At 44.3% G+C, this 27,224-nt stretch overlaps 1 protein-coding gene across 1 annotated transcript in view; it reads left to right on the forward strand.

Moving 5' to 3' along the window:
- The window catches only part of SND1 (staphylococcal nuclease and tudor domain containing 1), a 436,282-nt gene that overhangs the window by 326,339 nt on the left and 82,719 nt on the right, over positions 1–27,224 (forward strand). The window contains exon 16 of the mRNA XM_012664766.1: positions 5,544–5,653. Within this exon, the coding sequence (XP_012520220.1) occupies positions 5,544–5,653 (110 nt within the window). The remainder of the gene's footprint in view (positions 1–5,543; positions 5,654–27,224) is intronic.

Genomic DNA, 27,224 nt, shown 5'->3' on the forward strand with positions numbered 1-27,224 from the left:
TCCTGAGCTCAAACAATCTGCCCGCCTCGGCCTCCCAGAGTGCTAGGATTATAGGCATGAGCCACTGCGCCTGGCCCAAAGCATTCTTTTTCATCACCGAATCCTCACCTTCTCACACAGTGCCTAGCCCAGAGTAGGCACTGGCAAGTATTAGTTAAATGGAGCTACGGAAAGTCTTCTAGGTGAACCATGAGGTTTTTAAGATTCCTGAGTGGGCAGAAGGCAGACTCTGCACACCACCTGTGCCCTTCCCTCTGTAATATCTGATGTGCTGGTGGGAACACAGTGGACATACAGTAAGCACTATTGACTAATCCTTCAAACTGGTTTTTGTTCCCTCTAGAGTTTTGTTTCCTTCAGCTAATGCCTGGTCTCTTATTGCTGGACTAAGTGCTATTGGGAAGCTGTCATGTACTTCTAGCCAAGGGAGATTTGCCACACTTCCCCTTAGCTCCCACTGCCCAATCAAGGAAAAAGTGAACACACTTAGAGTCTTGAGGCTTAATTACCATAAAACTCAACATAGAGTGTAAAATATTCACAGCGATACATAACTCTCACATAGCCATCAATGGAATCTCTTATACAGCCATTATCTTGTCATTAACAAGAATTTGCACTTCTTGTTCCAAAGCTGACTGACCAAAGTGTTTGTGTTAATTGACCTAGTTAGTCAATGTCTCTAAGTGTATAATTTTTTTAATAGAATGATTGCTCCATAGCCCAGCATTTTAAGTTTGAAGAGAGACACCCTGTACCCCATGAGTCAAGCCTTGTGTGAGAAATCTCAAAAGTGCATAACCGAAACTAGAACATTTTATGTCCCGGTGAGATTTTGCAGATTCTTCATTTTGTAGACAGAGACCATATACTCTGTCAGTGGCAGAGTGGAAACCAGAACCGTGATGTGTTGACGGCTAGCAATAAACTTTTTCTTCCTAAACCATACAAAGTCAGGCAAAATCCTCTTTTTTAAATTTAATTTAATTTTGTGTTGTTTTAAGTAATCTTGGTCAACCACTCATATCCCAGAATGTCTAGACAAGGTGTGAAAAATAATAGGCAGATGGACCCGTAATTTTAAAAGGTCAGAGAGCCACATGGAGCACAAGAGTGGGTGTGTGCCTTGCCTGCCTCTTCTGTGTCTGCCCTTGTGGAAGTCAGCTGAGAAGGCCCCAAGAGCGGGGTGTCTCTCTTTGTTCTGGAACACCTCATAATAGGGAAGGAAAATGCTCAAGAATGTTTGGGATTTTTTTTAAGTGTAGTGTGTTGTGTTTTTTATTAAAACAAAATAGTTTTGTTTCTTGAATGCTTGTGTCAAAGGTAAACTTAGCACTTAACATGCACCTGTGGCATTTGAAGCACAGCTGAGTTAATATGTCCTTATCAGCAGGCAGCACTGTACTGGTACATTATCAGAAAAGATAGCTTGTTAGTGGTAATATGCAGGATCCAGAATTATGGGCATTTCCGCAACTGGCTGGGGAGAACTTCCGGTGATGTCTCACTTTATATTTACAGTCCGAGGTCCCACATGGCTTTGGAGCTCTCTGCTGCTGCCTGTCAGCCTGCCCAGCTCAGCAGCAGCAACCGCCTCAGGATTGCCCCCTGAGAACTCAACTTTCTTTCCCTTTATCCGTTTTCTGGGACGCCAGCCCAGCAGTGCAAGCGTTGTTTGAGTAAAGGTTCGGCATGGGCTGGGCTGGCTTGCTCCCTGAGCTTGTGGGAGAGGAGGGCATAGCAGAACTCTTCTTGCTGCCAGCATGTGTCTTCACCTGGTTTTTAGCAGCAACAAGTAACTTTGTGGCTTTAAGATGTAAACATTTGTGTGGTCTTCTCTCTGTCAGTAGAAAGCACATTTCTCACCCTGTTTCATGATCCCTTAGGACACCAAAGCAAGTTTGGAAACTGATAAACTCTCAGCTGGAGCAGCTTTTGAACTATCTAAGATCATCAGGACCTGCCCAGCCTTCTGGCCTTCTGTCTTCACACCTCAATCTATACCAGTGTTTTTCAAGCTGAGTATTGTGCCCCACTAGAGGTCTTAATTTGGTGTCAATAGCCATCTTGTTTTTTTCTTTAATGAATTGGTAACAGGAAACTATCAGTATAACACATATAGTCAAGATCAACCATTGGTTTGTGGAAACTTTGTGTCATATAGGTGTCTATACCCATATATGTGTAAGTGTGTATGTGGGTCATAATAAAAATAAAAAGTTTGAAAAAGGCTCTGTAGATCTACACTATGCTATATCTGCAGATGTAACTTGGCTCAGCAGATTTCTAATGCTCAGACATTCAGATACCATGAAACCCTTCCTGCTTTCCTGGCCCTGACTTTGCACCTTGGTCTGGTAATAGAGTCTGCCTCCCCCACCCACTGCATGTTTTTAAGTCCCTGTTTTGGTTTCCTGCATAGGGCTCCCGTGTCCCTTAGGGGAAGGGGTTACTTCAGAGGAGACAGGTCAAAGAGAAGTTCCTTTCTTTTTTCTTACACCTGCCTGACAGGAATATATGTGAATGGATGTTTACTTCCACTTTAAAAGGGCACAAAAACAGCCTACTTCAGAATACCAAGTGAGTGACAAAGGACTGGGTACTCAACCAGTGAGACTCAGCAGTCTTTTGTGCCCTCATAGGGAAAATTCTTCCCCCCTAGTTCCTGCTGCCCAGTGGATTACCCTAGCTGCATCCTAGCACTATTTCCCAGTTCATAGCAGCCTCACCCAGCAGCACCGCAGTCCTGTCCCTCCCAAATGGCTGCTAAGAGTCAGAAAGAAACTGAACACTTGTTTTAGCATTATTTTATTTATTTATTTAGATTTATTTATTTATTTATTTCAAAGTATTATGGAGGTACAAATGTTTTTGGTTATATGGATTGCTTTCATAATGCTTGAGTCAGGGTTATAAGTGTGCCCATCACCCAGATAGTGTTCATTGTACCCATTAGGTAAGTTTTTGCCCATCCACTCCTCCTCCCTTCCCCCTCCCCCCTGATTGATTTACATTTCCCTCTGTGCACATGTGTGTTCATCAGTTAGTTCCAGTTTACTAGTGAGTACTTGTGATGTTTGTTTTTCCATTTTTTAGATACTTCACTTAGGATAATGGTCTCCAGTTCCATCCATATTGTTGCAAAAGGCATTAAGTCATCCTTCTTTGTGGCTGAGTGGTATTCCACAGTGTACATATACTACATTTTATTAATCCACTCATGGATTGATGGGCATGTGGGTTGATTCCACATCTTTGCAATTGTGAATTTTGTGACAGTAAACATTCAAGTGGGCATAAGACATGAACAGAAGCTTTTCAAAAGAGAATAGACAAATGGCCAATAAACATATGACAAAATGCTCAGCGTCACTGACCATCAGGGAAATGCAAATTAAAACCACAATGAGCTATCACCTTACCCCAGTTAATAGCTTTTATTAAAAAGTCCAAAAACAATAGATGCTGGCATGGATGCGGAGAGAAAGGAACACTTATACATTGTTGGTGGGACAGCCTTATTCTTGTTTGTGCAACAATACTTTTTCTATGGTTACGTGGCAAGATAGTTCAATAGAATTGTTTATTTTTCTCTCTTGCTTAGTTTGCAGATATAAAATGAAAAATATTTTTGGCTGTTGATGTGAAAAACAAGGGCTATCTTTCATTCCATTTTTTCTCTCTCCTCATCTCTCCTTGCAGGGTTAATCTCAAGCTCTTTGGCTCGTGAGTTTATTGCTGTCTTTTACAAAAATAAGTTCCACTCCTCCCCTGCAGTCTGGCACTGAAGTGCCAGGCAGCCCTGGTGATCTTCTTACCCATGTGACACTTGGGTAGGGCCTTCATCTGTCCCATCTTTGCAAGGATGGGAGAGCGGGTCTTGCTGCCAGCTCAAGCTGCTCTCCTACTGCAGTCTCTCTCCTGGCCTAGCATTTCATTTGATATGGTATCTTCCATTTGTGAGGCCTTGAGTGAGGCTCAGGGAGAGAGAGCTCTGTTCTTCATCTTGTGAAAGGCCAAAATATAGGTTATTCCCTTTCTTCTGAGCTGTCTCATCTTGAATCTGCCCTGGCCAGAAACATTAGCAGGCACCTTGCTATATTCATACATAAAGGAGATGTACCTTCTGCCCCAGCAGTGGTGGGACCTTTTCTCCCCGTGGCCCACCCAGCAGGTTTTTGCAGTCACCTAAACACCTTGCTTCTGGTCTTCCTGTGCCAGATCTCTTTTACCTTCCCTGGAGGCTGTTTGTAAATAAGTTGGTAGCACCTCCCAGTTCTGCCTTATTGCAGCAGGAGATACCACCCGTGATTCAGAGACATGGACGCTAAATGCATCCTCCCCCTGAATTTTCATCACATTTCTTTTCATATGTCTCTATCCCAGTTCAACTTTTTGTCTCATAATTATAGCTGCAGTATGAATTTCTTTGAAATATTTGCAAGTTTTACTCAGATAACAAAATGCAACATATATGTCATGATCGGTCACAGATGATCACTGTTAGTGATAAGTGTATTTGCAAAATGAATGATTGAATCAAAGAAAGAAAACGCAGACTAACTTGGCCTATGTGCACTTAGTTTGCACAGAATACTGTGGTTGGATACAGAGAAGTGTGAGGGATAGGATTCAAGAAGAGTTTGAGATTTTGAGCATGGGAGTTGATAGGAGTGATAATGATAACGATGATACAGATTATATTAATAATAGCTAAAATGTAGTAAACCTTTCCATGTGGCAGACATCATTCAAAATCTCTCCTAATTCACATAGCAACCTGAAGAAGTAAGTATGTTATAAATATCTGTTTTACAAATAGGGAAACTGAGACTTTGTTCAGTAATTTGGCCAAGGTCACAAAGCTAGTAAGTGGTAGTTAAGATGTCAATCTAGGTCTTTCAGGCTCCAGACACCTAACACTTCCTCAGTATTCTGTTTTTTACTGTCTCTCATTCTGAATGAAAAACTGATGGCGCTATTATCCAAAATATAGCCAGAGGACAGAGCAGGGAAGCTTATTTGAAGAAGAAAATGACACTGAATTACCCCTCTTGAATGTAATGTGAAGGGCAGATAGTAAGGAGAAAATGTCTAGGAGTCAGCTTGGATGGCTCAGGAGGCAGAATGGCTGGGACGTCAGTTACGGTTAGGTAAGAGCCATTTCCGTAAGTGATCCCGCAGCTGCGCGACTATGGACTGTGGAGAGTGAGCGGAACAAACTGAGGATTTCTCTTTGAGGAGGGGAGGTTTCTGCTCATCTTACGTGGAACATTCCTTCCCCACAGGTGTTCTTGATCATTCCCAGGCGCTGTGGCTGAGAGTCCCTCTCCGTTGCTGCTGCTGTGACACTGTTGGTTTTTTCCACCTGGGGAGAACTAAACCCCTCCTCCACTCCTCTCACTGCCTCTAACTTAGTCTCGGATTGGATGGAAGTTACATGTAACACCTGCTTCTTTGCAGATGTCAGGGGACTGTCCTTGCTGGACAGCAGGCCTATTGAGCGCCTTTTTATCACAAATTCTCCTTTTCTCCTGACACAGGCATTGAATGCCCCAGAGGAGCGCGAAACCTCCCAGGCTTGGTGCAGGAAGGAGAACCCTTCAGCGAGGAAGCTATGCTTTTTACCAAGGAACTGGTGCTCCAACGAGAGGTAGGACATCTTCCTGTTGATTCTTGTATGTGGAGGGGTGAGAAAACAAGGCTGCCTTGGTCTGATGCTTTTCTGCCATGTCAGAGATCAGTCTGTTGCTTTTTCCGTTGCTTAGGCTTGCACATCCATGATCCATTCTGTGTGTGCCCACATCTTGTTTCCTTGAGCCCGGTATCATTGGCCAGGCCAGCTGTCCCCAAATTGTTCCTCTCCACTGGTGGCCTGGGATGTGTGGTAAACCCCAGGCCAGCCTAGCCAGGATCCTAATGCACAGAGCCTACAGCTTTGCATTCCTCCTCTTTGGTAAATTAGCCTGAGCTGCCTGCCTCCAGCTGGATTTAGAAGCTTGACTAACCCTGTCAGGGGCCAATTTTCTTTGAACATTTATTTGTATCTTTGAGTAATTGCATTTTCTGTAGCGGGTTTTCTGACTTAATTTAATTGTATTTCTGTTTCTGCCTGTTGGGCTGGCTCTTGCAGGCAGGAGTTAGGCTCTCAGCTGCTGTGGTGCCCTTCTACCTGCTAATTTTGCTCAAGCCTCATCAATGGATCCATCCTCTTTCCTGCAGTATGCCAGCCATTCATCCTGCTAGGTGGGGGAGTGTACTAGGCTCAGGCTTAGGATTGTGGATCTGCCTTTGTCCCCATTTCTTTTACAATCAAATCTATAGAGTCCTTCCAGCTTTCATGCAGTATCATAACATGCACAGAACTACAGGAATATGGGGTCCTAGACGTTATCTCTCTCATGGGTCTTTGTACATCCTCAAGAGCAGATGCGTGGAGTTCTTTACAATGTTCAGTGATAAAAATGCCTCTTCATAAGCTTCAGCATCTCATTTTGATTTATATCACTAGCAAGTACGTTAGGTGTGAGAGGTACAGGAGAACAAGCCAGCCCAAGCTGCTTATGTTGGACTACCCTGAACTTGAGAGAACCACCGCTTTGACTTCTAACTAAGCAGTATTATTCCTGTCAGGTGCCACCTCTTTGGGATCTCTCTAGCACTTGCCTTCTCATTTTGTGAAAGAAGGTGGCAAAACAAATCCTGAATTCTCAGTTCCATTTCCCAGACATCAACTGCGAATACCTGGGTATTACATCTGCTTTGTTAGCCATCTGTACAATGGTTGGGGGCGTTGCGGGGCTTACCTGTTTCATCAGATTCACATTCCCCCTCTGTTGTTTTTGTGAAGATGTTTGTGAATAGCAATCCTTATATTGACATGGAAGGTGCCTCCCTTCCTCCTGTTTTGTGGCTTGAATTTTTATCAATTAAAGGAGTTCGAGACCAACCTGAACAAGAGCGAGACCTCGTCTCTACCAAAAATAGAAAGAAATTAATTGGACAGCTAAAAATATATAGAAAAAAAATTACCCAGGCGTGGTGGCGCGTGCCTGTAGTCCCAGCCACCCAGGAGGCTGAGGCAAGAGGATCGCTTGAGCCCAGGAGTCTGAGGTTGCTGTGAGCTAGGCTGATGCCACGACACTCTAGCTCGGGCAACAGAGTGAGACTCTGTCTCAAAAAAAAAAAAAAAAAAAAGATAGCCTCCTGCTAGAGAAGTAATTCAAGAATCTAAGCACTCTAGTTGTCTATCAGAACCTGTTGCAATTTTTGAAGTGGCCCAGGAATTAGGTGAACAGCAAATGTTGTAGCATTTGCCTCTGACTTTGTAGGCCTTTGGATAATGAACTGCAGAGTAACTATATTGGAAAAAGCAGGTGAGTCCACTCAAATTTATAAAGACATTATAGACAATGCAGCACCAGATTTTTGGTTTTTTCTTATGTTTTGAATAGAGGGAAGAAATTTAGTCATTGGATTGCCTAGGACATTTATTGGTGGCATTCTCACCACTTATTATCTAAATCAAATTTCTCACCATAGTCATCTTCCTGTTGTTTCACATCTCCTAAAGCAGGGGTCCCCAAGCTATGGTGAGTTGTATAATTATTTCATTATATATTACAATGTAATAACAATAGAAATAAATTGCACAGTAAACATAACGCACTTGAATCATCCCGAAACCATCTCCACCCCCCTGCCCTGGTCCATGGAAAAATTGTCTTCCATGAAAACAGTCCCTGGTGCCCAAAAGGTTGGGGACCACTGTCCAGAAGTTTCTTTCCCTTTCTTTTTCAACTCTTGTTTTCCCTGCCACTTATCCTCCTGATCATGTTTCTGGCCCACTGGTGATATCCAAAAGTACAGGGGGGTCAAAGGGAATACTGACCAGCTCCTTTATGCTCATTGTTTTTGAGACCTTATCTTTGTCTGTATATTTGCTAATATTTGACTGTTGAAAAAGATCAAGCTTTTCCCCACCTTCTTTGATGCCCCTGGCATGTGTCTGAGTCTAATCCAAAGTTGATTTTTCTTGATTATAGTGACCCAGTCTTTCATGTGCCTATGTTGAGGGTCTCTCAGGAAAGAACCTTTCTTGACATTTTAGGTGAGATAATTAAATTAAAAAAAGAAAGAACCTTTCTTCATTTTCTTAGCTGCTTATATGATTACTTGGGCTGGCTATTTTGAAAGGTCTTATCCAGAGGAAACGTGAGTATAGCCTAAACTAGGAATAATTCAAGATTTTCACTAAAGGAACCAGTTGCAGCCTATTGTCCTGGACATTTCCCTTCATATAATATATGAAAACTGTTTTCTGAACAGTGTAGGAATGAAAAGAAGTGTTCGTTTTGTTGCAGGTTTATTCATTTACTGTTACCTGTGTTGTACCTTCATTTTCATTTCGTAAGTTGTCTTGAGGACATTTCTCTTTGCCCTACTCCTCTCCCCCACAAAGAGACAGCAAAGGAGAACAACATGATGCTTTGGTACTTCTGGATGCAGAGTCCTTCCTGCCCTTAGTTGAAGTACCCAGAAATTGCATGAATGCCTGCATGTGGGCCCACAGCCTCCCACCTCATGCAGCTCTTACCTTCAGGGCAGCCTCTGTTGTGCCACGGTGCACTCCGGGAACTCTTCTGGAGCCAAGCTGCTGCTGGAATGGCCACAGTTGAACTGGTTTTTTTGTACCTTGTGTTTATTCTCCTTATAATCAGATTTAGCTCAGATAACCAGGTATTTTGAAGATGTGATTGATTGCCCTTGACCCTGCCCCATTCTTTCCCTTTAAATTTTAAATTTTTGTTCATATTATCTTATTTTCCTCCAGGATTTCTCTATCCCCTGCATGCTTACCAGTTACCATACATCTGCATTATCATCGAGAAGCAGCATAGAGATTTCATGATTTCAGAGTGCTTCCCAGGCCCCTCTGTGTGATCCCAGAGAGGCCTGATTGTCAAGTTGGACTCCACGCTGTAAAACTGTAAACTGATTTCAGGAGGATCTAGAGTGGGGGCGGGACTGTGTAATGGTCACTGATGCTGGAAAAATGACACCATGTTTATTAAGTGCATTGTCCTGGCTTTGGGAGCAGTGTAGGAATTCCTGCCTATCTCTTCCTCTGTTTTGGGTGAAGAGAGAATTTTACTCTTTCCATCCCATGTCTCTATGTGGAGCCTGCAAGTGTAAGACAGGTCTTTTCTCTGCAGTTTCAGGTGGCCCCCATTATCTTGAGACCTCATAACCCTGCTTTCCTTAAATTTGTTTTACAATGACACTAGTCAGCACAGAGCTACTTTTCTGGCCACCACTCTGCTCCATTTTCCTGACTCTCTCCCCTGCCACCTTTTCATTGCATTTCTTCTTTTTCTTCATCATTTACATGTTGCTTCTCCTCATCCGTTGATTCCTATTGATTTGTGTTCTTTTCCCTGAGTTGGAAGTCTGGGAAGCCTGTTCCAGGTCAGCAGTCTGGACATGCTGGTGGTGCTGCTAGCCTTGGGGCAGGAAGAACAGTGTCATTACCTGATTCTCTTTGTGACCTTGAAGCCCAGAGCAGCCAAGGAACTATCAGAGGACTTAACACTTACTTTTACTTAAAGGAAATCCAGTAATCTCAGCATTTCTTTCCAGCCTGACTCAGTTAGTACATAGCAGGGATGGGCAAATCTCACCCACCACCAGTTTTTCACAAATAAAATTTCACTGAAACACAGCCATGCTAATTCTTTCATGTATTGTCTGTGGCTGCTTTCACACTTTCACACTTAGACAACAACAAAGTTGAGTAGTTGTGACAAATGATATATGGCCTGCAAAGCCTGAAATATTCACTGTCTGTCCCTTTTCCAAAAGCATTTGCTGGCCACTGCTATATAGGGTATGCTGAATTGGGTTCAAATGGCTTGTTATGACCTAAAAGTGCAAGTTGGCTTCCTTGTCCCCTGCCATTGAGGCTGGACTACTTCTGGACCATACTACATGAGAGTGTTGTATCCGTTGCTATAGCTGTGACTGTGAGCCAAGTGCTGTGTCCCATTGGATAGCATGTGCTTGGTGACACCCTCTCCCCCTGTACAGCTGCCTCTTTAAGGCAATTCCCTGCCACACTGTCAAGGACAGGAAGATCTGGTGTGATTTCCCAGATGGGGAATTGTGCCCGTTGCTAGCCTCCTCTCAGAAGTAGTGATGAGAGATAGCATTAGCTAATGGGTAGGTATCTGACTTAAAAGTGCAAACTCCTAGGTATTCACACTCCAGTTTTTATGTGGTCCTGGGTACGTGATTCTTTCCTGTCTTGGTACTCCTATCTAAAACACTGATCTAGCAATCCCAAGCCATCTTCTCCACCCTTAAGCCCTTATTCTGAATAACACAGTGATTTGGGATCTCTTCCCACCTTCCTCCAGGAGGCCAGCTTGTCAGCACACACTGACTGGTGGCTGCACATACAGCACTGTGATCGTTGCTGTGTTGGGGAAACCTGAACTTTTAGAGAAAGGGCCATAAGGTATTATTAAAAGATCAATGTCACAATTTAACTCTCCTCACAGTTCAAGGCTGTAGGAAGTACAGTTCTCAGAGGACAGGGGCGATATATAGGGGTTTGGTGATCATTTCCAAGGCCTTTTGCAATGACCCCTTTGTCCTCTCTGAGACCTCAGAAATTGCTCTTTGCTGCTGCCTGAAAATGACATCCACATGGTGGACAACCCCAGCTGAAAACTCAGACTGTTGCCCTGACCTATTTCCCTTCTTCCTGCTTCCCTCCCTTCCTGCTGGCATTAAAAGGGAGGCTGTCCCCCTGGGGAGCTGATTCTGCAGGCTGCAGAGGCCAGGGCACAGTCCTGGATTTCCTGTTTCTCCCCTAGCCCCTGCTTTTTTAAAAAACAAACAAAAATACATAAAAGCATTACAAGTAACCATTGCTGTTTGAAGAAAGTGTATTTATGTTTCAGGAGAATGTGGCCCCCCTGAATATTGGTGTATATTTATGAAGGGGTGTATATCTGGGAAAGAAAACTTAGAGTAAAAGACAAAATGATTTTTGTCTCCTTTGTTTTGGCTCCAAATGTGCTGCATCCTATCTGAAAAAGATAACCTGGTCTAAGCAGTTTAAAGTTGATCTAAATCTGTGTTCCTTCCCACACCCTGTCTTTTCCTCACATTGTTCCTTCCGTAAGTGCTGTCCTATATGCTCTCTTAGCCCTTTTTATTCCGTCTGTGCGGGTCCCTTCCCTGTTGAGTAGACACATGGGAGGAAGAGCAGTAGCAAAGTTTTATCTCTGGATCAAAGTATTGAGGATTGTTCAAGCCACAGGGAATTCCAAGAGGTTAAAGGACACCTGGTGTGGGTGAAGCCAGTGAAACCTGCTCTCTGACTCTCCCTGATTGCCACGTCCCTTGGGAATCCTGGCTGAGGCACTAATAATTACCTGCTGGAAAAGCAAGCGGGCTGTCCGGCAGTGTTTTATTTATTTGCACAAAGACACCTTATTCCGGATTATCTCAGCCACCGCCCAGGAAAAAGGGAATACATTATGGTCAGCTTTCTAAACAGCTACTTCTATCAGTATTGAGCCAGGAGTGGAGGTTGTAGTCACTATTGCAGATGCTTAAGTCAACTGTTTTAATAAATTGATTACCGGTTGTTAATAAAAAAAAAATAAACAGTTCTCTTATCCCTCGAGGTTTTAAAGGCTATTTGGGGGCTAAGGCCTTTCTTACCTCCTCACACATGCGTGACAGTTCATCAGCCACCAGTGGTCTTTAAATTCAAAGAGTTTGTTCTTAAATGGTATTTTCTTTGAAGAGGACTCAGGTAAAAAAGAAAAAAACAATTCCTGTCTTGATAGTGATCAAACCTTAATTTTATATAGCATTTTCTAGTTTAAAAGTGCTTTCATATATATTTCACTTTAATCTCACAGCAAACCTATAAGAAAAATGCTATCCCAGTTTTACAGTTCAGGAAACAGAGATGCACAGTAACTTGCCTCTATTTGCATAGCTAGTGGTAGGACAAATACTAAAACTCAAATGTCTGCATTCCAAATCAAGTGCTGTTTCCCCCAAATTTTACCAGTTTTGCTATTAGAAGGTGATCATTCTTTTAGCCGTATTTTATCATTTTTCAACCCTAGAATATCTGAAACTAATTAAAGGACTAGTAGAGGACCTCCCTGAAGGTCACACATTCACCAAGAAGAGTCAGTGTTCTATAAGGCATGGTTTCTGATCGTGAGTGGCTGCAAGACTGCAGAGGGATTTGAGGTATTGTCAAAGCTCTTTTATCTTTTGACTGCCTGACTCCTGCTTCATCTATTGTTTGGCCTTTGTGGGCCTTACTTTATTTTTATATAAGGACTGCTTAATTTCCATTTGCTCAAGTGTATCCATATTCTTATTTCTAGTCTTTCTTAAAAGACAAATCTGACTATGTAAATGGATTTATTTAAAAAGATACAACTCCCCATTGCCTCTGGGATAAAGTCAGATCTCCTTAGTTTACAGATATCCTTGTTTACCTTTCCAACCTCGTGTCTCACTACCATCACTCACTTTATAATTTGTACCTTATCAGAATGGACCTATTATCCTTGCAGTTCCTTTTATGTATCATTACATTTTGTCTCATTTCTCAGGTAGACTTATGCTCTCCACCCAGTACACCAGTCATCCCCCTTCCTTGCTGTCCTATTCATACCTGTTCCTTAAGGTCCACCGCCTTTCCTCAGAAGCCTGCCCTCGCTCCCCCAACATGGGTAAGATGTCCTTCCTTTGGTCCCCACAGCACCCCGTGCATACATCTGTCATGCACTTACCAACAGTACTGAAGGGATCTATGACCCAAATCTCTCCCCATAGACCGTAACCTCCTCAAGGACAGGAACCATGTTTTTGTCTTTGTAGTTCCAGTGCCTAGTATATAAGAGATCCGCAGTAAATAGGTATTTGTTAAATCAACTAATCAATTCCCTGTGACCTAATTCTAGAGATTGGGAAAAAAGGCCTGTTCTTCTGTTCTTTGTGGTTCTTTGGGAAAGCTCTCTAAGTTTGGCATTTGTTGGGGGGAGGGGGGAGGAAGGCTTTAAGAGTACTGAGGATGGACACATGGCTGCTAATTCAGAAATTTCTCATTGAAAAAGTCCAAAACCAAGACCTGACTGTGCACTTACTGTGGGACCCTGACCTCCCTGGGTCTCCCTGTCTATTTAAAGGTAATGAGATAATGATGTGTAAGCATTTTGAAAACATTTTAGTGTTCAAATAGAAACTGTTAGTGTCCCTTCCCTTCACTCTTCTAATATAGGCTACCTGTCTCTCCCTCCCTGGTATGTGTCCTGTCCTCTGCTTTCATAGATTAGTCTATTAAATGAGGTGAAGAGTTTATTTTGAGGTTTAGGTCAACAAATTCCTGTTTGGAGATGGGCTGTAAGCACTATGTGAATACCAGGCTGTTATCTGCCCACCCACAGCCCCTTCCTTTCTGGGCTCTTGGCCTTTGCCAGGTACTTCTAAAAGCCCTGGAAGGAGGGCCCTTGACTCCCATTCCAGACCATAAATGAAAGGGGCATCACAATGAGAAGAGATGAGAGAAAAGTTTAGAATGGAGGATGCTGTCCCATTGCCCTTTTTTGCCCCTGGCTGCTGGGTCTCCCTTGTAAGGCAGCTTAGCCTCCAGACAATGGTGGCCTTCCCCAAGCAAGCTCAGCAGCGTGTGCTGATGGGTGCCAACAGCATGCTGGCTCCAGTGGGATTCCTCTCTGCAAAGCTGCTGGCTCAGCTAGGCTATTTCCCGATTCTTCCACTTAGAACTTTCATAGCCAGTCAAGCATAGAAGTGCATCCATTCTTCTGAAATAGCTACTGCACCTAATTTTTCATTGACTTGGCCAAGATCCTATTACCTGTAATTATGTCATACAGGCTGACTGGTGTAGGTTTGATAGCCTTCACTGCCCTCCAGAGGCTAGTGTTGACATCCCAAGTTGGCTGTTGGGCTTGGGGGTGGAATAAGGTATGCTTTAGGACCACAAGAGATTTGGCTTCCCTGGGACAAGTAGGAAGGTCTCAAGGATATAATTCTATCCCAGGGAAGAAAATCCTTTTCAGCAGAAGCATTTCTTTCCTTCCCCTAGGGAATTGGTCCCCACTATTGTAATCTCTTCTTAAGAGACTTACGTTTTCTCCACCAGGTCAATTTATTTTTTTACTGTTGTTCCTATCAGAAAAAGCAAGAAAGAAATACTGTCCTTAGACCTGACAGTTTCACTTTCTTCCTCTAAGTAGAAGTAGCAGAAACCTTGGCAGTGCCAAGACTATCCTAGCACTTACTTTTCCTCTCCGTCTTTAGTTTTGACTCAGCTCAGTCCCAGAGTAAAGATGTGAAAGGCTCAAACATGATTTGCTCTTGCATTTTTCTACTAGAAAGGTCCAAAATACGTACTTTATACCTCATCTAAATTGAGGCCTGGTCATGAGGATAGTGGGCAGTGAAGGCCATTGCATTTATTTGTTCATACATGGTCATGAAAATCCTCCAAACAGAGCCTTGTGAAGCAGAACCCTTGTTGCTCTTGCTATTTGCTACCGTCTACCCATCTTACATAAAATGATACTCTTTATGAGCCATCCCTCTGGAAGACAGCTGTTGCCAGGCACATTCAGACTCTTGGTCTACTTTCCTTATACCTATGTAGGGCCTGTGACCCACAACAAATGGAAAAATGTTATGAGGAAGAAGAGACTGCTGGAGTCCCCCAGAGGTAAGGTTTGTGCTAGGAGAGCTGGGTGCCATTTATTTCATTTAGATGCATCAGATGCTCCTAGTAACAACAGTTCCTTGTTTCTCTTACCTCTTCAATCATCCTGAATATTCACTGCTTCTTGAGCTTTGGTGAGGGTTCTCTAAAAAAAAAAAAATGGAAGCTAATATTCTTAGTGTATAACAAAGGGCTGAAGAAAAGCAGCTCAGAATTTTTTTTATTTTTTTTGAGACAGGGTCCTGCTCTGTTACCCAGGCTGGAGTTCAGTGGCACTAACATGGCTCACTGCACCCTCGACCCCTCCCCACGCCACCCCCGGCTCAAGTGATCTCCTGTCTCAGCTTCCCAAGTGTCTGAGAGTACAGGCTTGTGCCACTACACTAATTTTTCTTATTATTCTTTTTATAGAGACAGGGTCTTGCTGTGTTGCCCAGAGGCTGAGAATTTTTGTTTTTCAGGTAAAATACCATATTGTAAAGTCTGTCCATTTCCTTCTGGAAGCCTAATTTGGAAATACCTTCTGACAAGCAGATATTTCTTTTACAAACTAAAGATGACCTCATACAGACCTGCCTATTACCTGTTTTCAGAAGAGCTTCTGAACCCAACTCATTGGCTAACAGCCATGTAGCCTTGAGTGCGAGCTTTCATGTGTTTGGAGTGTCTTCAAGCCTTACAGCTCCCTGCTCTGTTGTCCTAAACATTGCAAGCCATGCCCACTGTCTGAATTTCCTTCTTGGAGTTATGTAATTCAACTCATATCTTTATAGAACACAGCTCTTAATATACAATACAAGGCTACCTGAGCCACCAGCAAAGCATAAGCAGATTGTAGATTGTATTTGCTCTCCAGGTAATATAAACATTCTTGTTTCACATGTGACTCCCCCAAGGACACAGGAGCGACTGTTCTGGTGGATGAGCTGACCTTAACCCTGCCATCTTCTTGCACGCTCACGCCCTGTGTCTGTTGTCAAGGACTAAAAGAGAACCCCTGTGTTCCAAACTTGGCTTTATTGATGAACTCCCCACTTGCTACTCCACCCTTGACGGTTTCTGCTCAGCTGAACTTAAATGGATTTTGAAAATGAAAGTGACCAATGGTCTGTTATGAAATGCTGTGGTGCATGAAATAAGATTATGAGCAAGCTTGAGAATTAACAACAGATAGCCTAACCTGGCTCAAATAACATGTGTCACATAGCCAGAAAGGAATAGCTCGTTCTTAGACTCCTCTTCAGGACATGTAAGGACATCTTTTCCTTCTTGGTTATTTAACAGAAACTCTGTTAGTAACATGTGAAGAGTCAGACCTGGGTTCTCATTCCAGCTTCACCATTTCCTTTGTGACCTTGGGACACCATCCTTAGCTTCTCTAAACCCAGGGCAATCTTGGTGCCTGTTAGGATTCAATACAAAGGGTGTACCTGGCATTGTGCAGTGCAGCAGCCCTACTAAACATAATTGCCTTGCCAATGTAAGGAGGGTACCTTCTCACCAGGCTTATTGTGAAAAGAAAGTATGCATGTAAAATACTCAACACAGAACCTGATAGATATTAAGCACTCAGTGAACAGCAGCTTACAGCATCATTTTTATTATTAACAGACATTCTGTCAGAGTCAAACTAAAATCTAGGATTTGAACTTCATTATAGACAAAACACTATACCCTGACAGAGTTGTAGGCTGAATATAGGTATGTGTGTTGTGAACAGCATTCATATTAGAATCAGCAAAGAGCAGTCCTCTCCAGTGCTCCTCACTCCCCAGATCTGTTTAAGCAAGTGATGGCAAACACATACACGCTCCCCCATCCATCTCCACCTGTGCCCGACATGGCTGGTCAGTCACAGTGCTACTTTAGCTTGGGGCTCAGATCTTTCTCAAAACAGGGCTCATCAAAACCAATACCAGTTGGATGGATTTGGCACTGGCATGGAAACCTATTTGCCATCCTTGGTCTAAATTCGCCAAAGAGCATTTCTTTAAGTACCTTCAGGGCCAGCCTTTTTCTATGAAGTAAGTAAGATAAAACTGTCTCTCTTCCTCTGATTCTGCATGGTCCTACCCATTAGGCAGTATCACGTTCTGTGGAAAAGCAGAGATCTGGAGGTAATGCCAATGAGTCCTAACCTATGCAAAAAGCCTTTTCTAGCTAGACTTGACTATGGACTGAAGAAGCCAGCCATCACCAAGGGGCAGGGGTATAAAGCCAGGACTTCACCGATACCTCATATATGACTAACGAATAACGGCTTGAGTATCTTTGCCATGTACTCAGGGGGTATTTGCCATGGAGATATTTGCAGAATGATCTGCCAGCACCAAGGGCTCTCTATGCTTTCTCTCTATTTATAACAGTCTACTTTCCCCTTGTCACTGTGACTTGAAAATGAGGGATACCTGTATGACCTATCTAGAGACCTGGCTGGCCCAGGCTTTATCCTCTGATGGAGTAGCAGTGTCCTTTTTTGTCCCTATGCTTCCTACCACAACCACAGCAATCTAAGATTGCCGTGAGTCTATCCTTGATCTGCATTAAGTTGGAGAGTTGGAAGATTGCACAGTGCCAGCAGGAACCCTAAAGAAAGATCTAGGTGTTAACTAGGACTGAAAAGGATAGGAAAAGAACCCCAAGAAGAATCGTTTGGGAAGGTCACTGCAGCAAGAACAGCTATCCATGGAACTAGGAATGAAAAGCTGGCTGGAAACTGCCTCACTGTGCCACTTTTCTTCCCAGGTGAGCCTAAGGCTCTCCTCTTCTCCCTTTCCCTTCTCGTGATGCAGTGGCATTCTTTTTAATGATTACCAGAAAAGAGTCTTGGCATTGGACGTACATGCCAATAAGACAGGCAGGTTGCTCCATTCCCTCCCAGAGGCCTGCACAGGCCACGTCACTTCACAAGTCTCTTCAGTGCTTGCAGTGCGGGGGTGCTGTTACCTCCCCAGTTAAATAAATCTAGAACCACTGACCCAGGGTTTTTATAGCAGTGCTGCACCCTCATATGAGGACATGCAACAAATAGTCCATTACCACTGATTGGATATGGATTTTTGGCCTGGCCACATGCCACTTGGTAATTTTAGAATAGGGTCACTTTTGAAATTGGAAGATTCTTTGTGGGAGGAGACTGCTGTTTGCTAAATAGTTGCTTCTTATCGTCATGTACTCTCATAGCCGTGCTCCCCACCTCCAGAGTGGGGGGCCAGTCTCGTGGCCTGCCTGGCAGAGAGGGCCAGAGCTCCTTCTTCATCAGCATCCAGGGCTGCAGACGTGGCCATTTCCAAACGCCCAGGGTGCACTTAACCACTTCCTGCTTCTAATCTCAGCACTTCCACTCTAAACACATCAGCAGCTTTGTAACTTAGTTGTTTTTTTTTTTTTTTTTTTTTTTTTTTGCTCCATTTCAGCCCTTCAGCAGGTATTTGTGGGAGGAAGGTGGGGAGACTGGCAAACTGTGGTGTCACTGATTTCAGAATGATACATTTACATCCTGAGTCATTGTCTCTGGAGATTCCTTTAAGCAGGAGTGCCAGTAGTGTTCTGAAGGGCTCTCCTTCTCACACACCAGTGACCGCCCGCCTTGGTTTCACCAGCTGCAAAATGGGTGTGCTAAGCCCTCTCCTGCCTTGAGAATGCTGAAAGGTGAATAGTCACATGTGGCGGGGAGGTTTCTGAGGAGTTCCCAGCCCCAGATGAAATGCTGAGTGTGCTGTGTGACCTGGAGAGGGACCTCTGGTCTGACAGTTTCTTCTCTCAGCAGCCTCTGAATAATTAGGCCCAATTGGTGGAAGAAGAGAACTGTTGGTCTGTGACCCTGACATCTGACCATTCTGTCCTGTTGGGCTAACTTTGGTCAGTATCCCCTTTTCTCTCTGCCATGCAGTCTGTCGCATTGCCTTTTTCTTGATAGGAGCAGGGTCCTGAATTTTGTTTCTGATAAGCAGCATATCCTAAATAGAATCTGTCCCAGAGGAATTAGGTGTCCTCTCAGTCATCTTTGTGGCCTACTGGTTGGACTAAGCCCCGACTTGAAAATGAAAATCAGACGCTAAATGTTACTTACGTCTTTGCGTTATGGGTTGTTGTGCCCATCTATCATAACACTGTGTCTTGTTTCCTGGTTGTCTGGATAAGACCGTATTTACATATACAGTTTGTCCTCTTGCCTGAGTACAGTCAGTATCCCTTTCACCTTGAAATTTCCAACAGACCTCTAACATTTTGACCCAAACCTCTGATATTTATGCCATGTCTTTCATCCCAAAGTGTTTCCAAGGACAGGCCTGTGCCCAAGAAGTCATGATCTTTATTATTTTCAAGTATGATGTGAGATAGTTTTACCTTATTTGCTGCCTGTCTATATTTTCTTGGCATGTGACCTAGGAACAGGGTTAGAACAGTGTAGCTAGAGATTACGCTTGACGTTTTAGATTCTTGCTTTCCTGTCCAGAATTATAGCCAGTTGTTGAGATAGCCCAGCCCAACACCAGTAAAGTGTGGCAGCTTCAGAATTTATGAGACGTTGGGATCCACAGCACCTCTCAATATATAGGCATCTAGCCTTACATCAAGAAAAGTCATATGGCTCCACATGCCCTGTGGCCCTGGTGACACATCATCAGCACATTAGGTGCAGAGGGAGGCACTGAGACAGCTCTTCATGGCCAGCTCCCCCAGGTGTGAGAAAGGGCTCATCATGCCACACTCACAGGTGCACCCAAGCATGCCTAACCCCCAGTGACGGGAAGATGACCTCCAGGAAAATACAGCAGCCTCATACTGCCCAGACTTTCTTTCATCTGTCCTTTCTCTTTCATTCTTTCACCCACCCCCCTGTGTTTCTGTAATTTGTACAATATCATTGAGAGGTGTTGAAGAGATCAATAGCAATTCACCTTTTCCCTTATTGATTAAAGTGACGGCAAGAAAAAATGGCAGGCAGTACCAATTCATTTATCATGAGCCATCCATTTCCTACCAAGCCACCAGTGACCTCTCCCTCGACGTGTTACGTTGCTGATCTGCAGTTGGGATTACTCCTACTTCCAAGCTGCTTTAATAGGGATGAGAGAACCACTGCATTTGGCCCCCGGAATCAAAGCTAGGTGAGGGAGGAGACTGCAAGTACTGAACAGGAAAATTGCCGTGGAGCCTATTCTTTGGCTTTATTTGAGGGTCTCACCACATGCGCTGTGCTCTCAAGCCGAGGCAATATGGAAGTTGATGTCTCACTCATCCCTTCCCCAGCAGCCGACCCCCACCACCACCACCAATACGACATTTTTCTAAAAGGCATAGCCTTCCTTTGTTATCTGTTTTCCCACAGAATGTAAATTGAGTGTGGTGAGTGAAAAGTCTGTGACCCCTGTGAACTGGTTCCATTTTTGCTGAAGGGTCAAAGGTTTTGTCATTCCCTTCTTGAGCCTTTTAGTAGCAGCTTTGGCACACCCTGGGGGAATATGAGATTCTCAGGGTCAGGCCTAGTGGGGTTGGGGGTGAAGGAAGGCTTTTTATTCTTAGAGGGTTCTGATCTACCAGAGGATGAAGAGTGGAGAAAGTTGTTGTCAACTTCTTTCTCTACCCTAGAAATAAGCAGAGGGAGGATATGTGAGTATGTTTTGTTCACTCTCACTGGGAACACCCTCTGACTGTCACTTGGAAAAGGTGATGGGGAGCTCTCCCCCCATCCCCTCAAATATGATATTTTAGCTGCCAAACTGTGCATTACAAATACTTATTAGTTCATTCACGTGGTGGAAAGGCCAGGGTTCTTTGAATCTCAGGACTCTTAAAAGGGAAGTTAGCACTAACTACAAAGCCCAAGCATGGTTAACCCAGCTTCTACTTCTCTTTGATATATCTTATTTTGAATTTTGTTGCTTCTTACACAGAAGCAACCATTGTCTACCATGCCCAGTGTGGCCATAAGGGCCTCTTAACCCCTCCATCATTGCTGAAGTTTGCTTTCATAGCACAGGGTGAACCAATTCCCAGAAACTCCTGCCTGTGGAGAGAGTTGGCAGAGAGCTAGTATTTGAAGGGCTACCTGGGTAACCCTGCTCAGCCACTTACCTGAGTGGGCAGTTAATGTGACCAGTGGGAGTGGCAGTTCCCATAGCTGGCTCTTGTCATCAGGGAGGTTGCAGTCTCTTATGTCAGCCCCAGCACACAGCCAGGCTTCTGCGGAGGAGCACTGCCATCTCAGTCATGTTTCCTGAGTGCCCAGTGGGTTGAGGTCACTATTTTGGATGCCCCTCTCCCAGTAGGGAGGTTTCGCTAGAAACCCAGTCGCTGTGTCAGGTAGCTCTGCGGTCTGCGGATGCCAGAGCTGGAGAAGGCAGCCAGCTCTCTGTGAAGCTGGTTAATTACATGTGACGCTGCCAGCAGGATGATTGTTTTTTTCCCATGGATCATTAATAAACCATTCTGGCCTGACAATTCCATCATCTTCCTCAGCTTTTTCAGACAGGTCTTCCTCCTTTTTAGTCTAAAGCTTTAGAAATGGCTGGGAATGGCAAGAGGGAAGGAAAAGAAGAATCTATTTCCATTTAATGCACATGTTTTTTCCTAAGCTGGAAAGTGGCCCCCTGCTTTCAGATCATCTTGGCAGCCAGAGTACAAAGGGTTCAAGGCTTGCCATGGGTGGGAAGTGCTAGTGGCTCGGCTCCTAATATTTGCAGCAAACTACAGACCAGGCCTGATTTGGAGACGAGGCAACCAGTGCAGCAGATGGCAAATAGTCCTGCTCCACTGGGGCTCGAGATACAAACCATCTTCTTCCTTCAGCCAAGGCAGCCTCATTCCTGCTATGCCTGCGTACAGAAAGCATTTCTGATTTTTTAGAAACTCCTTTTTTAGGCAAAGACGGAAGAAGGCAAGCAAGTATAATATGGGAAACTCAATCTAGTTACAAACATTTCCATGTCAAACAAACTAAAATAGAGCATTTCCTTTGTTGGCTAGAAGAATTTAGAATAGAAATCTACATTTCTCCATAGAGTATTGAGTGCAAAAATAATAAACAGATTATAAATAGAAATGAGTATGACCCATTCAGTTTCCAAGGACTTAAGCATACAGCCTTCATAATACTGAAATAGAGCATTTTATAGCTATAAGGGCTCTAGAGGTTATATAGTCCAATACAAACATTTCACAGTAGTTGAGGAAACTGAGGCACAAAGAAGTTAATCACTTGGGCACATTCACTTAGTAAATTCCCGGTAGAGCTGAAGTCTCCACAATCCCCGTTGTATTGCTCTTCCCTTTATCCCCCACAGTGCCTCCCAGACAACTGCCACCACCACCTGAAGTACAAGTAATAATTTTGGAATATGACAGTGGCATATAAAAGGGAGTAAGTGATGTGACAGAGGCAGACAGAAGAGGTAAACAAGTGAATCCTCTTTAAATTGTATTATTTTAACGAGAAAAGGACAGGAGGCTAAGACAGAAGTCATCCGGGGCCTCAGCTTTCTGTAAGGAGACTCTTCCTAGACAGGGGTGCAAAGATAACTACACACAGGATGAGAGGCATGCCAGAGAGGGAGGAGTACAGGTGTCTGACAGACCTGGAATTTTCCATTGCTTTTCCTGATACGCAATTGTAGAAAAGCTGCTGCCTATTCATGTCAAATCTAAGCTTCAGACGAGCCCGAAGGAAACAACCAAGGAGTGCTAAATTGTTACATGTTGAGGCTTTTTTCTTTTTCTTTTCTTTTCTTTTCTTTTTTTTTTTTTTAATTGCGAGATTCGGGGAGAAGTCAAATTGCCCAGCTGGGATTGCCCTTGAACTCCCTGGGTGGGACTCCAGCTCCAGCACTCTGTTCTGGTCAAATTCAGACAGGGCCCGGAGTGGGCCCACGGTGCCATCCCTCTGAAAACCCCAGTATCTTGTGCTCTTGGACCTGCTCCCTCCACTCTCACAGGAGGCTGATTCGGCAGCCGTGCCGTGTTGTCAGGGCCTGGGAGTCTCTCCCACTCTGTAGCTGAGGCTGGTTGCCCATCTTGTTAGCAGTGACGTCTGTTTGTCTTTTAAGGGGTCGTCAAGTGGGGGAGGAACAAATCACATTTTCTGGCAATTTAATTTTATTAACTCTGATTTTTCCCCCCTTTTCCGAAGCACAGCTAAATGGAGCTAAACATACACACGCGGGCTATATTTAGTCCTGATGGTGTGGTAGAGTAGAAAAGGCACAGACATAGAGGTTTATCTGCTACCTAGTAAACACAGGGAGGTGTCAGGGCTAGAGAATTCAATAGTGATAATAAGCATTTATGTGGTGCAATGACAACTTTGATACAGGCCATAATTTTCCTGGGACTGCTATTAATTGTGCTTCTGCCTGTGAGCGGCCCCCTGGTGAGGGGCTTGGAACACCACGCAAGTTAAGCTATATTAAACATCAATTAAGACAGCGTAAAATAGAATCTGAATAAAATACGCAAAGGTCAGAGTGGCTGTGAACATACAGACAAGGAACTGGGAAAAGAATGGTTAGGACCTGGTGAGCCTCGCACACTGTGATTCACGTGCCCAGGTGCTCTTAGCTTCTGTGAGATGCCAGGTTTAGTAGGTGTGCTGGAGAGTGAATATGGTAGCCCCTAGCTTTTCCAAGTTCAATCCTTCCTCAAAGGAGTCTCAGAAACTGCTCATTGTAGCCAGCAAGAGATGAGAGAGGACAACCAGAGTCTACCAGTGCTATCTAATAGAACTTTCTGTGTGATGGAAATGTTCTTCATCTGTGCTGTCTGATACATATGGATATTGAGCACTTTAAATGCGGTTGGTGCACCTGAGGAACAGAATCTTTAATAAAATTTAATTAATTTTAATTTAAATAGCCACATGTGGCTAGTGGCCACCATATTGGACAGTGCAAGACTCTAGACAGTCCCTTGCCCACTGGGCACTCTGAAAATGTGATTTCCATAGTGATTCCAGAACAAATCTGCACCTTCCCCCATACCAGTGAGTGTGTTTTCTCAATACTTTTTTTTTACCCTTACCCCTCATGCCCTTAACATAAACTTCCAAATTCTTTGATACGGGTCACACACAATGCCAAGAAATAAGAAAGGAGGTCAGTGCCTGAATCACATCAGACAGCCTTGGCCTTATTCTTGCCTCCTTTTCTCCTGACAGCCCCTAGTCAAGCTAATACTAGTGTCTCCCACTCTCCCAGACAGAAAAGAAGGGAAAGGCTCTGGATCTGTGGCTGAAGATCGCAGATCTATGGAGTTGTCACGGTTCCCACTGAACATCTGATTGAGTTGCTAAGTCTAACCCAGAGTTTCCCAGAACTGCAGGGATTGCAGCATTCCCAGGTCATCCAGGCAATACTCTCCTGACATTCTTTGATTTTTTTGGCTCCTGAAATGAAAATACCTTTTCCCTATAGCTCTTTTGACACTTGTTGAATGCTTATAATGAATCTGTTCATTAGGAAGACATAGTATAGTGGAACAAAGAACCATGCTTGCAATCAGAAATCCCATGTTTAAGTCCTGACTCTCTTCATTTACTAACTCAGTGACCTTGACAAAATCATTACACCTTCTTGAGGCTTCATCTTCATCTTCCCCAATAAAAATGAGTGTGTTACACTGAATGACCTGTGGGTACTGAGAGGACATACAAAGAGCTCTATGCCTCCACACAGTCGCCCTCTGCAGATGTTAGCCTGAATGTAAAGCAGCCCTTTCCTGAGGCCACCCAGAGGCTTCAAGCGGGCCTAGTTACCACTCACCCACACCTACAAGTTGTTGTCCAGCAACACAGACACACCCTGAACCAGACTGCTTGGCATTATTGCCTCTGGTGGGTTTTGTACTCATATGAACCCCAGGGAAGCCAAGAACAGTTTCCGAGATGCCATTTGGGCCTGTTGCAGAAGAGGGCAAGTGGTTTCTTGGCTTGGGCAGTGGGTCCATACAGCAAGAGGCGTTTGGGAGCTACCTGAAGTGTGCAGAGCTCCATGTCAGCTCACTGGCTGTTTGCCAGCCCCCCTCCACCCAGCAGTCACTAGTCACTGCTCCCGGGATTGTCCCCAGCCGCCCAGAGCCCCTGTGGAGCTGCCAACACTGCACAGCTCACAAAGGGCCCTGTAGCATCTCTAATTGAGGAGCTGGTGAGCGGACGCCCTCAGTAGAGGTATTTTTAGCTGCAATGATACAGCCTTATCTTTTTGCACGATGTTTTGTTTGGTTATTTTTTAAATGAGATAAATAAGTGAAATTGAAGACTGTGGTACTTACACCCCAGTGCCAACACCCAAGAAGTTTTGGTGCACCCCCCTCACCACAGGCCAATGTAATTAATCCTCTCTAAGATAAGGTGGTGAGGCTCAGAGTTTGTCAAAATATTAGGCCAAATAGACAGTGTGCACAGAAGCAAGAAGAGCTAGAAATAGAGAGGAGAATGATGCAGACTGGCTCAGTGCAGAGGTGCTGAGGGCCCTGTGAGCAGCCTGGACATCTGGGAGCTACCCTCATTCCAGGTCTTTCAAACCTTTGATGGATCCTGGTGGATCAAGTGAGTGGGCCTCAACTCCTGAGGAGAAGGCAGCCTTGCAATGTACAAAGGATGCAGTTCTGTGCCTTGCTGACTTGTTAATGCTTTTGTTTTCCTTCTCTTCATCCTGTCTGTGACTTGTCACGTTTTCCTTGGCTTTTTTATTGTGTACCACCCAGTGATCAGGGGCTAGAGGACATTCATGGAGCTTGCCTCAGACCCCATGGCAGGATCCTGGATTGATCAGGGCAGTGGTTCTAAGCCCTGGCTGCACACTGGAATCATGGGGCAGCGTGGCCTAGGAAAGCTACTTATGTCTGGGGCCCCTCCAAAGATTCTGGCTTCATCAAGCACCAGCTTTTTATTTCGAGTTCCCCAGGTATAATAGCTGATACCAAGGCAAAACTTTGTTAATTTTGGTAGGTATGATAACAGGACTGTAGGTTATATAAGAAAATGACTATTTTTTAGAGACGCATACTGAAGTACGTAAGGTCGAAATGGCATCATGTCTAAGCTATACATTAAAATACTTCCCCAAAGAAAAAGGGGATAGATGAAGCAAATATGACAACTTTGGTAATTGTTGGATCTGGCTGATGGGTATATATATGGGCATTAATTACCATTTTTGGTGTTTCAAATTTTTCATATCATAGAAGTTTTCTTAATAACACAAATGGGTTTTTGGTCTTGTTTGGGGCTTTTTTTGTTTTGTTTTAAGACAGGGTCTTGCTCTGTCACCTGGAGCTAGAGTGCAGTGGTGTCACCATAGGTCACTGCAACCTCAAACTCCTGGGCTCAAGTGGTCCTCTTGCCTCAACCTCCTGAGTAGCTGGGACTACAGGCTTGTGCCACCACACCCAGCTAATTTTTGCATTTTATTGTAGAGATGGGGTCTGGCTGAGGCTGGTCTCAAACTCTTGGCCTCAAGTGATCCTCCTGCCTCAGCCTCCCAAAGTGCTGGGATTACAGGCATGAACCACCAAGCCCAGCCTACAAATGTTTTTTTAAAAAAATTTTATGGCTCCCCAGGTGATTCTAATGTGTAGCTAAGATTGAGAATTGCTGGTTTAGGAGATTAAAGTTAGATGACCATACCCTAGAAGATCAGCTTTGACTTTGGACTTTGTCTAACCTAAGCCTGATCTTTCTGGATAAGTTTCCATGAGCAAGTAGGGGACAGGATGGGCACAATAATCAAATTAGACCTGTATCTAGAATCTCAATTCAGGAGTGGCTTCACTGTAACTGGCCCTGAGAGTTGTTATGCCTTGGAGTTTAACTGCCTTGTCACCTGCCAGCACTGCATGACCCATCTTATGGCCCTCTCTGGCTATGCCAGGGCAATGGAAGACAGCTGCAGCTGCATTGTGACACATGCCACAAGAGAGCTCTGATCTCCCAGGAGTGCTCAGCACTTTACCAGGTGGGATTTGGCTAAAGCTGGGGAGGAGGACTGAAGCTTGTACCTCCCCCGCTTCCCAGGAGTCCTCATGCTCTCAGCTCTGCATGCATGTGTTTGAGGGCTCCTTTGTGTCCTCAGTGCCTATTCCACTTCCCAAGCACTGTTTTGCTCTGGCTGCTCAGCCGGTGGGATGAACAGCAGCTTGCTGCAGCCAAAGTAAAGGGAGCTCTGGAGCTCAAGCTAGAAGCTACTATGCCACATTTATACACCACAGCCTTGCTTAGGACCCTGGCTTAGCACTTCATTCAGGGGCAGGCTGCTAGCTGTTCTTGATTCAGGGGGCTTTGTGATTGACACCTAAACATTAAGCTAGTCTGTGTGTTGCACAGGGATGCTGAAGCAGAGGGAGGGCTATGGATTGCCCAGGTCACGCATCCAGCCCAAAGGTTTGCGTGGCTGCCCTCCTTCCCACTCTCAGGGAGCGCCGAGACTGTCTTTTCAGCCAGTGTCTGCCTAAGAGAGGT

The sequence above is a fragment of the Propithecus coquereli genome, unplaced genomic scaffold (assembly GCF_000956105.1).
Source record: "Propithecus coquereli isolate 6110/MARCELLA unplaced genomic scaffold, Pcoq_1.0 Scaffold91, whole genome shotgun sequence".
Taxonomy (NCBI): domain Eukaryota; kingdom Metazoa; phylum Chordata; class Mammalia; order Primates; family Indriidae; genus Propithecus; species Propithecus coquereli.